At 37.8% G+C, this 12637-nt stretch overlaps 1 protein-coding gene across 4 annotated transcripts in view; it reads left to right on the top strand.

Annotated features, from left to right (window-relative positions):
• CPM (carboxypeptidase M) overlaps positions 1–12039 on the top strand; it is a 63428-nt gene extending 51389 nt beyond the window's left edge. Inside the window, exons 8-10 of one of the 4 annotated variants that reach the window (XR_005061012.2) lie at positions 6016–6164; positions 7792–7896; positions 8045–8184. Coding sequence is in view for 3 of the 4 variants with exons in the window: in XM_017656081.3 (XP_017511570.2) it covers positions 6016–6164; positions 8045–8287 (392 nt within the window). In the remaining variant the exon portion in view is untranslated. Of the gene's footprint in view, positions 1–6015; positions 6169–7791 lie in introns of all 4 variants that reach the window. The other 3 variants (XM_017656081.3, XM_037017037.2, XM_017656082.3) reach the window with 3 other exon arrangements.
• Positions 12040–12637: the final 598 nt, after the last annotated feature.

Below are 12637 nucleotides of genomic sequence, written 5' to 3'. Positions count from 1 at the left end.
AGGAAACAAGTTACTACTCTTTCACTATCACCCATTTAGAAAAAGCTAAGCTTGCCTGTCACTTGTCGTATAACACCACAGACCCAGAGAACACTGGACATGCCATTTTGCATTTTTTCACACTATAATGGTGCTATAGCACCATTAGTTTCAACCGCTTTCATCTCTCAACACATTAAATGACCCCACACTGGCAAATGACCCCTGATGGCTATGTGGCCTTTATCACAGATGAACAGATGTGGCAAGAGTAGTAGTTCTTAAATATGTGCCATAGACTTGCCAGGAGGGCTTGTTAAAACAGATAGCTAGGTGCTATCCCTGGAGTTTCTGACTTAGTGGGTCTGGAATAGCATCTCCCCAGGTGTTGCTGACTGCTGGTCCAGGGCCCAGGCTTTGAAAATCATTGCACAAGAGAAACAGACTGCTCGGGATGAGGATGGAATCATGCATAGTTCAGGTGTAACCAGTCTGTGTCTTTGGGCAGAATGTAGATGGCTCTTCTGCACTGCCAGAGTTAGTTATTTTTCTCCATTCATAATGGCTTTGAGGGGTGAAAAGGACATACCAGGATTTGGCGCACTAACTATGCTACCAACATAAAGCCAAAGTGGAAGGTGTGAGTTTGTGTTGAAGAGGTTTGCATTATGGGCCTGCTGCGTAATAGCAAAATTCCTGGAATCTTCTGCATGCTTTACACCAAAGCTTTCCACCTGCTAAAAAGAGGTGGTGACAGTTGTGGGAGGGAAGTCAGAAGCACAGGGGTACAGGGCTGAGTACAAGGACAATCAGGAACTTCCCTTGGCCACACATCCTTAAAGTGAATGCCTCTCTCCCCTTTCATGACGTCTATCCCCAACTGTTGCCCGCCCTGCCCCATCCCACCTCCCCTGCTGAACCCAAGTTTATAGATTCTGGTGAACTTACAGAGCTGTGTGTAACTGGCTGAGACATTTATGGGGCAGGTTGATAGTCTCTGATGGGGATGTTACAAATATCATATTTTTCACCAGCATCTTAGTAACATTTATTAAGCTTATTGGGTCTTTCTCCTTTCTCATGATGTCATCAAACCTTGTTTTGGGTTCCCTCTTGCTTAGTACTCTGGTATTCTTCACTAGATTTTCCTTATGGGGCACACAGGAACTACCTATATAAATCCTTTAGTGTCTGCCTATTCTTTTTTAAAATTTCTCCAGCACCATCATGGGAGTGCAACTGAACATGAAATATATGTTTCATGTAACTACCACTCTTCGGATTTCAAACTAGCTGTAAAGGTTATTTACCTACCATTGAATTCAGGTAGGCTCTGAAGTACTGTGCTGACATAATATTGCCAGTAAAAGAGCCCTGTAAACTGTTAAATGTACATATTACAGCATAACTATTGTGATTATTAATTTGTGGGGCTTACAAGTCCACTTACACAGGAATTTATCTGCAGGTCCCTATAATCAAGATGTGCACAACTCACTTAAAGAACATAAATATTGGCACATCAACCCTGCCCCCTTGTGGTTTAAGACAGAGGCATGTTTTTCACAATACTAACAGTGCAATTATTACTTGATAGGCAGGTTCTCTCGATATTGGTGCCCAATAGGAAGCTGAAGAATACTTTTGTTTGTGGGTGATGTGAGCAAACACCTCTTTACTGGTGTTCAGGAAATACTGGTATTTGTCCAGATGTGTTAACTTCACTGGCTCAGTCTCACCACTTGCTAAGATACCTCTGAGTCTCTTAGATTTTTACCCATCTGCAAGTCTCTGGCCTAACTTGTCTGGGAAGGAAAGGCTCCTGTTCTAATGGAAGGGCCTGGTGAGGAAGGCAGGAGCCCAGGAAAGGCTCAAGCTGTTTGGTCATCTGCCTTGTCTCACCCCAACTTGTTTTAAGGCTCCACTGGAACTATTCTGTCAGTTAAATCTCACTGCTGACCTCAGTCTAAACTCAGCCTTAGTGCTCTGCAGTCACGCTAGGAGGACTTGCTTGCCTCGGGATGAAGGCTGTGGTGGCCAGAGGCTAAGTCTGAATTCCAGGGGCCTGGAACATCCTGCGTATTATCCTCTCTGGGGAGGAGCAAGATGCCAATGTGAGGATTCAACAAGAAAATGCACATTAAGCACTCAGCATAGAGCCTGAAACATACTACTCAATAAATGTTTGTTCCTCTTACTAGTATTAAGACCCCATCTATTGATTTCTGCTTCCAAATACCCTTGTGATTATAATTTTTTCCCATGTAGTTTGCCTGAGCACTAGACTACTGAGTCCTTGCATAGATAAGTATCTTACTGTAAGTTAATACAATGGCATTTAGTTTTGTTTAGAATTTTATGGAATCTACCTGTGGCAACACTGCAGCAGTTTGGTGACTGAGTAAACAACTTCAAAATGACAGGAATGGATGTAGATTATCATCTGTGTTCTCTCATTTTGATATGCTATAATTAGAATGAATAGTCAACCACAGACTTAACCTATAAGTCAGATTGGTAGCTTGACTGTTATATCAAAAATTAGTTTACCAAGTTCTGGTTTAAGAAGGCAGCGTAGGAGGACCCTGAACTCACCACCTCACAGACACACGAAATCTACAGCTATACATGGAACAGTTTCTTCTGAGAGAAACTAAAAACCAACCTGACTCCTATACATTGGGTGAATCACAGTAAACCCACACTGAAGTGGGTAGAAAAGGCTGAGATGCAACCATGCCATGACCCCCACAGTGACCCACAATCAAGAAGGAACTCACACTCCAAACTTCCCCTGAGAAGGGTTTGAACTCCGCATCTGTCACCCCAACTTTTAAGACCTGCACCCAGGATAAAAGCCCCCAAAACATCTAGCTTTGAAAGACAAGGGGCATGTGTCCATGAGACCCTCAAAGTTATAGCGAACTGAGAAAGAGTTCTTAAAAGGACTCACATACTCACCTGGCTACCTCCCAGGACAGAGGCAGATGACTGAAAAGCAGCATCCAGTTTTTCTGTGAAAAAAGTCTATTTGCTTGACTTAAAGCTTTGGCCCGAGGGGCAGGCATCTAATTTAACACGCCATCTGAGAGTCTACTGAAATACTCTCCAAGGACGGTGGGTGCCCTCGTGGGGCCCTTCCTCCCTGCAGTTGACTGGTATCTCCTGGAGAGGTGCTGTGCACTCATCTTTTTTTGTGGCTAATACCCAGGGCATCCCTTTTGATTATCTGGCTCTGGTGGCCAGCAGAGCTTCTGTTCACAGGTCCCACAAGACCACAACAAATGGAGAAAGAGTACTTAACTGACCACCCCAGGACACAGCAGATAGGTAGCAGACGGAAATGCCCAGTCTTTCTGTGAAAGAAGCCTATTTGCTTACCTTCACAGCCATGGCCTGAGGGGCAGGCCTCAAATTATTTAACACACATCTAAGGGCAGACTGCAGTCCTTTCCTGAGACCAGGGAGGTCGGTGGAGGTCAGCATGCACCACCTGTATCCTCTCTCTCTCTCTGCCCTACCCCAGGTCACTGGTGCTCCAAGATAGAAGCATGTGTACACATCTGGTACCCCAGCTTTTGTGGCTGCTGCCCAGGAGACTCATCCCTTGATAGCCTGGCTCTGTTGACCAGCAGAGCTTGTGTTCACAGGTTCAAAAGGACAAACAACCCCAAGAGATCCACACTAAGGCACATTATAATTACAATGTCAAAAGTTAAAGACAAGGAGAAAATCTTGAAAGCAGTAATAGGAAAACAAACTTACATACAAGGAAACTTTGTAAGATTATCAGATTTTTCAGCAGAAACTTTGCAAGCTGGAAGGGAATGACATGACATGACATATTCACAAAGTACTGAAAGGAAAAAAATGCCAAACCAAGTGTATTCTACCTGGCAAAGTTATCCTTCCAGACAAGTAAAAGTTAAAGGATTTCATCATCACTAGAACACCCTTACAATAAATGTTAAAGGAACTTCCTTAAGCTGGAATGAAAGGGGCATTAATCAGTAACAGCAAAACATAAGAAAGGATTAACCTCACTAGCAAAGGTAAATATTTATTCTATTACTAATCTAATATCATAAAGATAGTGGGTTTTAATCACTTATGAAACTAGTATGAAAGGTTAAAAGGCAAAAGTATTAAGGCTACTATAATTATAATAATTTGTTAATGGATATGCAAGATATAAATTGTGATGTCAGAAACATAAAACATGGGCAAGGGGAGTACAAATGTAGAACTTTAAAATGCATTTGAACTTAAGTTGTTATCAACTTAAAATAGACTTTTATAAAAATAAGTAGTTTAATGTAAGTCTCATGGTAACCACAAAGCAAAAACCTATAGATGCACAAAAGACAAAAAAAAAATCTAAGCATACCATTATAAAAAATATCACATCACAAAGGAAGAGGGCAAGAAAAGGAACAAGACAGCCAGAAAACAATTATGAAAAAGGCAGTAAGTATATACCTAGCAATAATTACTTTAAATGTAAATGGACTAAGTTTTTCAAAAGACAGTGGCTAAATGGATAAAAAGGCTAAGACCCATCTATATGCTGTCTACAGGAGACTATCTTCAGATATAAGGACACACACAAAGACTAGAAAGGAATTTCATACAAATGGAATCCAAAAGAAAACTGGAATAGCTATACTTAGGCTTTAAGGTAAAGACTGTAATAACAGACAAGGTTATTACATAATGGGGTCAATCTAACAAGAAGATACAACATTTGTAAATATTAGGAGCACCTAAATATATAAAGCAAATTTTAACAGACCCCAAAGGGAGAAATAAGACAATATAATAATAGTAGGGGACTTTAATACCCCACTTTCATCAATGGAAAGATCACCCAGACAAAACCACTAAGGAAACATTGGCTTTAAATGATACATTAGACCAGATGGACTTAACAGACATATACAGAATATTCCTACCAAAAGAATAGAACACACATTTTCTCAAGGGCACATGGAACATTCTCCAGGATCGATTCACATGCTAGGCCACAAAACAAATCTTAATAAGTTAAGAAAATTGAAATCATATCAAGCATCTTTTCCAACCACAATGCTATAAAACAAGGAATCAACAAGAAAAAAAACTGGAAAATTCACAAATCTGTGGAGATGAAACATCCTATTGAACAACCAATACATCAAGCAGAAACCAAAAGATAAAACAAAAAAACCTTGAAACAAATGAAAATGAAATACAACATACCAAAACTTATGGGATGCAGCAAAAGCAGTTCTGAGAGGGAAATTCATAGGAATAAAAGACCAGATGGCATCACAGATTTCTACCAAACATTTAAAGAACATCTGTCTTTCTCAAACTATTCCAAAAATTGAAGAGGAAGGAACGCTTCCAAATCATTCTGAGGCTAGCATCACCTTGATAACAAAACCAAACAAAAGACACTAAAAAAAAATTACAGGCCAAAATCCTTGATGAACATAGATGCAGAAATCCTCAACAAAATATCAGCAAACCAAATTAACAAATAAATTAAAAGATCACTCACCATGATTAAGTGGGATTTATTCTAGGAATGGAAGGATAGTTCAGTATCTGCAAATCAATGTGATATACCACATTAGCAAAAGGAAGGATAAAAACCTTATGGTCATCTCAATAGATGCAGAAGCATTTGACAAAATCAGCATCCATTCACGATAAACTCTCCATAAAGTGGGTATAGAGGGAATGTACCTCAATATAATAAAGGCCATATATGACAAACCCACAGCTACCATCAACTCTAATCGCCAGAGAAAAAAAAATTGTTAACTGGCCATATTGTGGTGATCATTTCACATTATGTGTACTTCAAATCATATTGCACACCTGAAACTAATGTTGTATGTCAATCATATCTCAGTTTTTCAAAAAATTTGCCTTCCACTCTTTATTAATTCAAAACACCTTAATAAATACTGAACATTTTTCTTAAATAAGTACAAAAAATTATTTCATATACCATAAAATGTGGTAGTAACATTTCTCTTCGTCTTACAGGTGTAAAGGGTCAAGTTTTTGATCGGAATGGAAATCCATTACCCAATGTAATTGTAGAAGTCCAAGACAGAAAACACATCTGCCCCTATAGAACCAACAAATTTGGAGAGTATTATCTCCTCCTTTTGCCTGGGTCCTATAAAATAAATGTAAGTAAGTATACAGTCCTAGTTTTTGTTATTAAAATATAGCCCTCATAACTTAACCAGAAGGATTCTAAGTCAGGAATGTCCCAAAAGTAGAAACATCAAATCAGAAGGAAAAGACAGCATCAGACTTGAACTTTGTGAAGGGAGAATGGGAAATGGGGAATAATAGGAACAAGCCAGAAAAATGCTTTTTCCCAACTGGCAATTGATTTTTCTTTAACAGAAGCCAAATCCTATTTCTTGTGATACCTTTTATGATTAAAAAATGAAACAAGCCTTCTTAATAATTATTAAAAAATACAGCCAAAATACTTCCAAGCTTCATAGAATATTTTAACACCCATTCTATAAAACATAATTTCTGCTATTAAAAAATAGATTGGGATACAAGTTCCTTAGAATTTCATTACAAATAAAATTTGATGCACAGATTTTACCACTATATCAAGCAGGTGATATATGTATTTTGTAGCCCTTTTATAAGCAACTGATGGTGAGTTTTCCCATCATGCAAATTCCAGGTTTTAGTTGTTAGGACAGATGTTTCAGTCATTTCTTCATAGAAGGGAATAGGGAAAAAGTTTGAGCCCAAGTAGATTTATGTGAATGAACTAAATGAGTTTAAGTACCTGATTTAGTTGGCCAGATTGTGCCTCTTCCTCTTTGATATGACTCTTTCTAAGAAACTTAAGATTTTTCTACTTTGCTTAGTGGGTCTGATGCCAACCACAGCAGTGTTTCTGTGCAGAGCTACTCCTGGGAGAAGATATAAAAACTGGCTTTGTATTTCATTATTTCATCTCTAGGACATAATAAAAGTCCTGCTTTTCAGCTGACAAAACTGCAGGATTCCAAGTCTCCTTGCTTTACAGGTTTTCCTCACAGTGCCATTCTGGGGCTCATTAGTTGTTAATCCTCTCTCCTCTTACTGAGAAGATGAATAGAGCTGGAAAGACCTCAGCTCTATGTGAATCTTTGCTTTAAAGGCCCTTTATTTTCCTGTTATTTACTATGACATTTCCATTCTATGGGTTAAAAAAAGGTTTTCCTTAGAGTAAATCTAAATTATTTTTATGTAACCTCATAAATACTGTCACACCTTTGTAGAAAGTTATTAACTGCCCATTTCCAGTTAGACTAATGCAGTACATGTTGGCTTTAGCTATTAGTTCTAGGAAAAGACTGGAAAGCAATACTTTGGAAGTTTAAATGAATGGCTAAAATATGTACCAACTGGTGGTTACATAAATGTTACTCTCTATTCTTTTCCTTCTCCACCTATAAAAGTGTCTCTTGGTGGACATGGTGTTCAGTTAGCATTTGTCTTATATTTCCTGATTGTTTCCTCCCCTTACCTCCCCCCACCCCCAAAAAATCCCATCAAATCTAGCTGAAAATTCAGACTCATGAAGAAAACTAAGTTAAAGTTTTTTAAGGAAGCAATAAACCTGTACATTTATATCAGCTGCAAGGAAAATGGAATAAACTGTGAAAAGAATTTCACTTACAAATAATCTTGATACCCAATCAGGGTACAGACCAGGGACAAAGGGACACAGTAAATGCTTTACCTTTGCTCTCCGTGAAAATGACGGGGGGAGAATCAGTCTATTGCTTCCTTCTCTAGGCTTACATCTCAAGAGAAGTGACCTGTCTTGATTTCACTTTGTAACTCCTGGCAACTGCATTAACAACTATAGACGGGATCAGCAGGCATTGGACGACTCATTCAGTGAGCAAGACTTCAGCTGTTACTAGCCAGAAGCCTGGCAGACTGTTACATGTGTTTCATAATGGCTTCATTTTAGTGGTGGATATCAGTGTTAGTAACCACAAAACATCTGAAATCACTCAGATAAGTGTTTCTTGTTTCCTCTCAGGTTACAGTCCCTGGACAGCATCCATACCTCACAGAGGTAACTATTCAAAAAAAATCCCAGAAATTCAGTGCTTTCAAAAAGGATATTTTACTTCGATTCAGAGGACAACTGGATTCTACCACAGTATTGAATCCTTCATGTCCTACGATTCCTCTATATGGTGATTCGCCAAACCACTCCATTGCAACAAAGCCTAGTTTGTTCTTATTTTTAGTGACTCTTTTCTACATATTTTTCAAATGAAGCAAAATGTGAAAATTCAATGTTGGTCACCACGTGGAATCAGGGATCACTCATGCCAGGTTACTGCAACTCTCAACTGAATAAAGGCCATGGTCCCTAATTGTCAACAAATCCTGCAACAAAGAATGTGTGATGACAAAAGGAAGGATTTAGTCCAAGGGCGAATGGAAGACATCTACTTAAGAAGTATACCCCCTTAAACTTCATCTTGAATCTTAGAAATTTCTAAGTTAAACTTAAGAAGAAAAAAATTAGTTCCTGCAATAAACTAAGTTTACTTTGTAAACAGAGAGCCAGAGAAATATAAGCAATGAAGGTGAACATTCATTGATCAACTACTGTATTTTAAGACCTTTTGCCCTGTGTGCTGTAAAGGAAGAATTCTCAGCAAAGGAAGAAATGATAGGACTTGAAATATTCAGTTTTGCAAATGTCTACAGAAACATGAGAGAAAATGGCAATCATGTCTCGGTGGCCCAAGAAAACATGGGCCTGATGAGATGACATGGGCCTAATGTCTACAGAGCCCCAAAACAAAAGGTCAATTAAGTGTCCCTGTCTTTCTGCCCATTGATGCCACAGTCCTATTATGATGATCCCCAAATGTGTAACTCTAGCTTTTATCCAAGCTCCAAACTCACATCCAACTGCCCACTGTACATATCCACCTGGAAGTGACCTACAGACACTTCAAACACATGTCAAAATTGAAAGTGCCTTTCTTTCTGAAGCTGTTCTTCCTATTTCTCTGTTTCAGGTACCACCAAACCAGGAACCTGGGAGTTATCCTTGATACTTCTCTTCCTCCTTTATTCCATACATTCAGTCATTAATGTTAATTATAAACACTGCTTGATTCTACTTCTCTCTCCATGGCTACTAAACACTAAGTTTAGGCCCTCAATTCACCTGCACCATCAGCAGCTTTACTGGTCTTTTGCTCCCAGCCTCTCTTCCTCAAATCCACCCTCCACACAGCACTGAGGGAGTCTCATCAAAACAAAGATCAACAATCAACTGCTTATAGTTCTTACCATGTAATGTGCTGTTTGTATCCTGTACCTGGCATGCCATTCTGACCCCACTGCATTTCTTTTCTCACTGCTCTTTTAACTTTCAGTTCAGGCATCAACTCCTCAAAGAACCCTTTGTATTATCCCATCCCATCCCACACTCTCCCAGTCAATGCAGGGGCTCCTTCCTCTTTGTTCCCCAAATTAAATAGGTTACCTCTATCATAATTTTTCTCTATATAGAGTATGAGCTCTTTGAAGCCAGGGTCTATTTAATGTTTGAAAATTTCATTTTTACATCCTCAGAGCCTAGCACTCTAGTGCTAGTAGTAGGAAATGAGTAAATGAAGAAACAAATAATTCCAGTGACCAAACTCCCAGGCTTTCCCTGAAACTAGAGCTTTGAGTCATCTAGGAGACAAGGTCCTGTACTTTGGCAATCTGGCTCAGTACTGATAGCAATGAAGGAGTATTTTCAGTATGTATCAAGGAATAAATTAAAATATGGTGCTTTTACTGGGCTTTGAATTGATCCTAAGGTTCATAGTAATATGTTACCTGTTAACAAGCTACCATTTTTATCAGTAAACAAAATTTTCACTATTAGTACTCAAACTGAAGCAGTAATTCTCCACTACAGTGGAATTTAACCTATCTTAAAACATTATATTTAAGAATTAATGAGAGGAAACATCAAATAAAATAGCAACTCAGAAGCAGATTCCTCAGAAGCAGATTCCTAATGCTATTATGTATTGCTCATGGAAAGCGAACTGCCTTGGTTCTATTTTAAATTGAAAGTTTTATAGGATCTGGAAACAATTTATAGTGGACTTTGTACACAGTGGGTGCTTGAGAACCACAAATGAATGGGAAATACATGGGCATTTTGGAGCTATTCCTTTGCCAAGCTTATTCTGCATGCACAAAGTCGTTAGCATGAATGTAATTTGTAGTTTTCTTTCACTTCTTATATAATCTAGTAATATGAATATCTTGATCATTTTATTTAAATAAGCAGTAATTTATTATATATTTGTAAGTTTGTATTAATATTGCAGAAAATGATTTTGGTATGTTAAATATGTATAAACATATATAAAACTGACTTATCAAGACATAAACAATTTTTCAATGAGGCATTTCTGCGTTACAGCTTTTCCTTTTCTAGGATAACAATTTTCAAAAGGACATGAACCAAAATCTGAACTGGTTCATGAGCCTTAGTGGAAGTTTCTTGAAATAGTAATTTTAAAATCAGAAATGTTATCAAACTTAAACTCATTGAGAGGCAAGCTAAATAACTATAATAATCTCCAAACATGAACTTAATTCAGAGCAGGTTCAGGTACATACTTTGGCTAGCATGCAAAAATAAAGTTCATATAGGTTGGATCCCTGCTACACCCTCCACTAAATGAAGCATCCAAGAGGAGAAAACATGGAATTTCAACTAGTCAGACCAGAGCCTCAAATCTCCCTGAATAACATTTTCCTACTTTTTCCCACCCCATTATACTGGTGGTCATGCCCCTTAAGTTCTCAGTTCCTTTTATAGGAAACCAACATGATAAGGCTTTTCAAAATAAGAGATAAGAAGATAGCATGTGGGAATACTGTGATAATTAGGGTGCAGGAGCCCTGGGTTCAAACCCACCCCACATAAATTTCCCTTACTCTGAAATGAAGGCCCTGCTTGACTGATTCTGTGACTGTCAGGAGCAGCACCATTAAGACGTCATATTTTGGTGCTTGCCTAGGTAGAGGAAGGACAATTAACACTAAGACGGCATAAATATCTTGAGGGCACCATAATAATCTTATTAAAGACCAAGCCTTTTACCTCATCTGTGAACAGAATGGGCCTGAAAATTGGTTAGCTAGAATGAATAAAAAAGGTAATAGTTTAATAAAAAAGGTAACAGCTTTTTTTCTCACATATCTACATTAACATGAATGAATCTAAAAAGGCGGGGAGCATTTTAAGAGAAATGTTAAGACTGCGGGTTAAGTGTGTTGATTTTGGTGCTTAATTTATAATTCAGAGTTGAGCTGTTGGATGTTTCAGAAATGTTAAAAACCTCTTCTCAATATTTCTGAAAGTCTAAGAAATCAATGGTGTTTTGTTACAGAAGCAAATCTGTATTGGGGGTGTTTCTAAAAACAGTGTTAAGAATTTAGCACTAGCTTTAGAAAGTAAAAATATCTGGTATTGGATTAGAAATATGAACATAGCATATTTTCTCACTGCAGCAGGATAGGTGCTTATTAAGTTTGGTTTTTAACTACACAGTGACAATACAGTTGTCTGTTTTACATATCCCTTTTATCATACTCATGACTTCAGATGGGAAAGGGAAAGATGATGATTATTAAAGAGCCTCCTCCCCTTCCCAAAAAAGTTCATAACACCTACAATAGAAGTTTGGAGAATCTAACTTCACTAAACCTCTACACTATCACTGATAAGCACGTTTTATTGTACTGTATTGTCAACAAACCATTTTATCATACTTCACCATATAAACTATTCCACAGCCTTGTATAGATGTTTCATAGCTGGGTTTTTTTTTTTACAAGTATCTCAGTGGCTTTCTTTTGTACTCTAATTAAGAACTTAAGATGTACAAATTGTCTAAGACTGTACAGTTTATTGGGTAGGGGCCATGACTACCTCTGAATTCAGTAAATTTAGAATTGTTTTTATTCTCAATAAAGAATATTCATGTAAACAGTGAATACTGTTTCTTTCCATTACATTGCCTTAAAAACAAATGCACAAGTGTTCACAAAGTCTACATTCTAGAGAGAACTGATTACTGGCAAATAAAACCTGGGAAAGACCAAATCTGATTACTTTGATGAGGCAATAATATCAACAACTCTTCAAAGCCCAGAGAGACCTTCCAGAACAGTTTATATTACATATACCCATCCTATCATATATGTTATATTCCATATCAATTTATACTATGGGGCAGATGAAGAAGTGTGCCCTCTGGTAAAAAAACAAAACTGTGCAAAATTTACAATGCACATTAATATAGTAAAGGATCTGAGAAATCACGCAGAAAAGAAATGGATTTCCCAAACACACTCAGCTATGGAACCATTTTCTTAAATAATTTAGCCTATTATCTATCATCCCTGTTGAATTTACATTCCTAGATTTCCAAACACATTTAAAGAGACACTGGTAGAGGAAGGTCTATTGTCCTGAAAAGTAAATGTTACTGATTTCAAATAGCTTTTGAAACACAGAACAGTTATAAACAAAGTCTTCAACTCCTATAGTAATTGGAAAACTAACAGCCCTAACCCTCATAAAGAGTACTGA

The sequence above is a fragment of the Manis javanica genome, chromosome 10 (assembly GCF_040802235.1).
Source record: "Manis javanica isolate MJ-LG chromosome 10, MJ_LKY, whole genome shotgun sequence".
NCBI classification, from domain to species: domain Eukaryota; kingdom Metazoa; phylum Chordata; class Mammalia; order Pholidota; family Manidae; genus Manis; species Manis javanica.
Note: the sequence above shows the minus strand (reverse complement) of the source record. Positions and strands in the feature narration are given on the sequence as shown.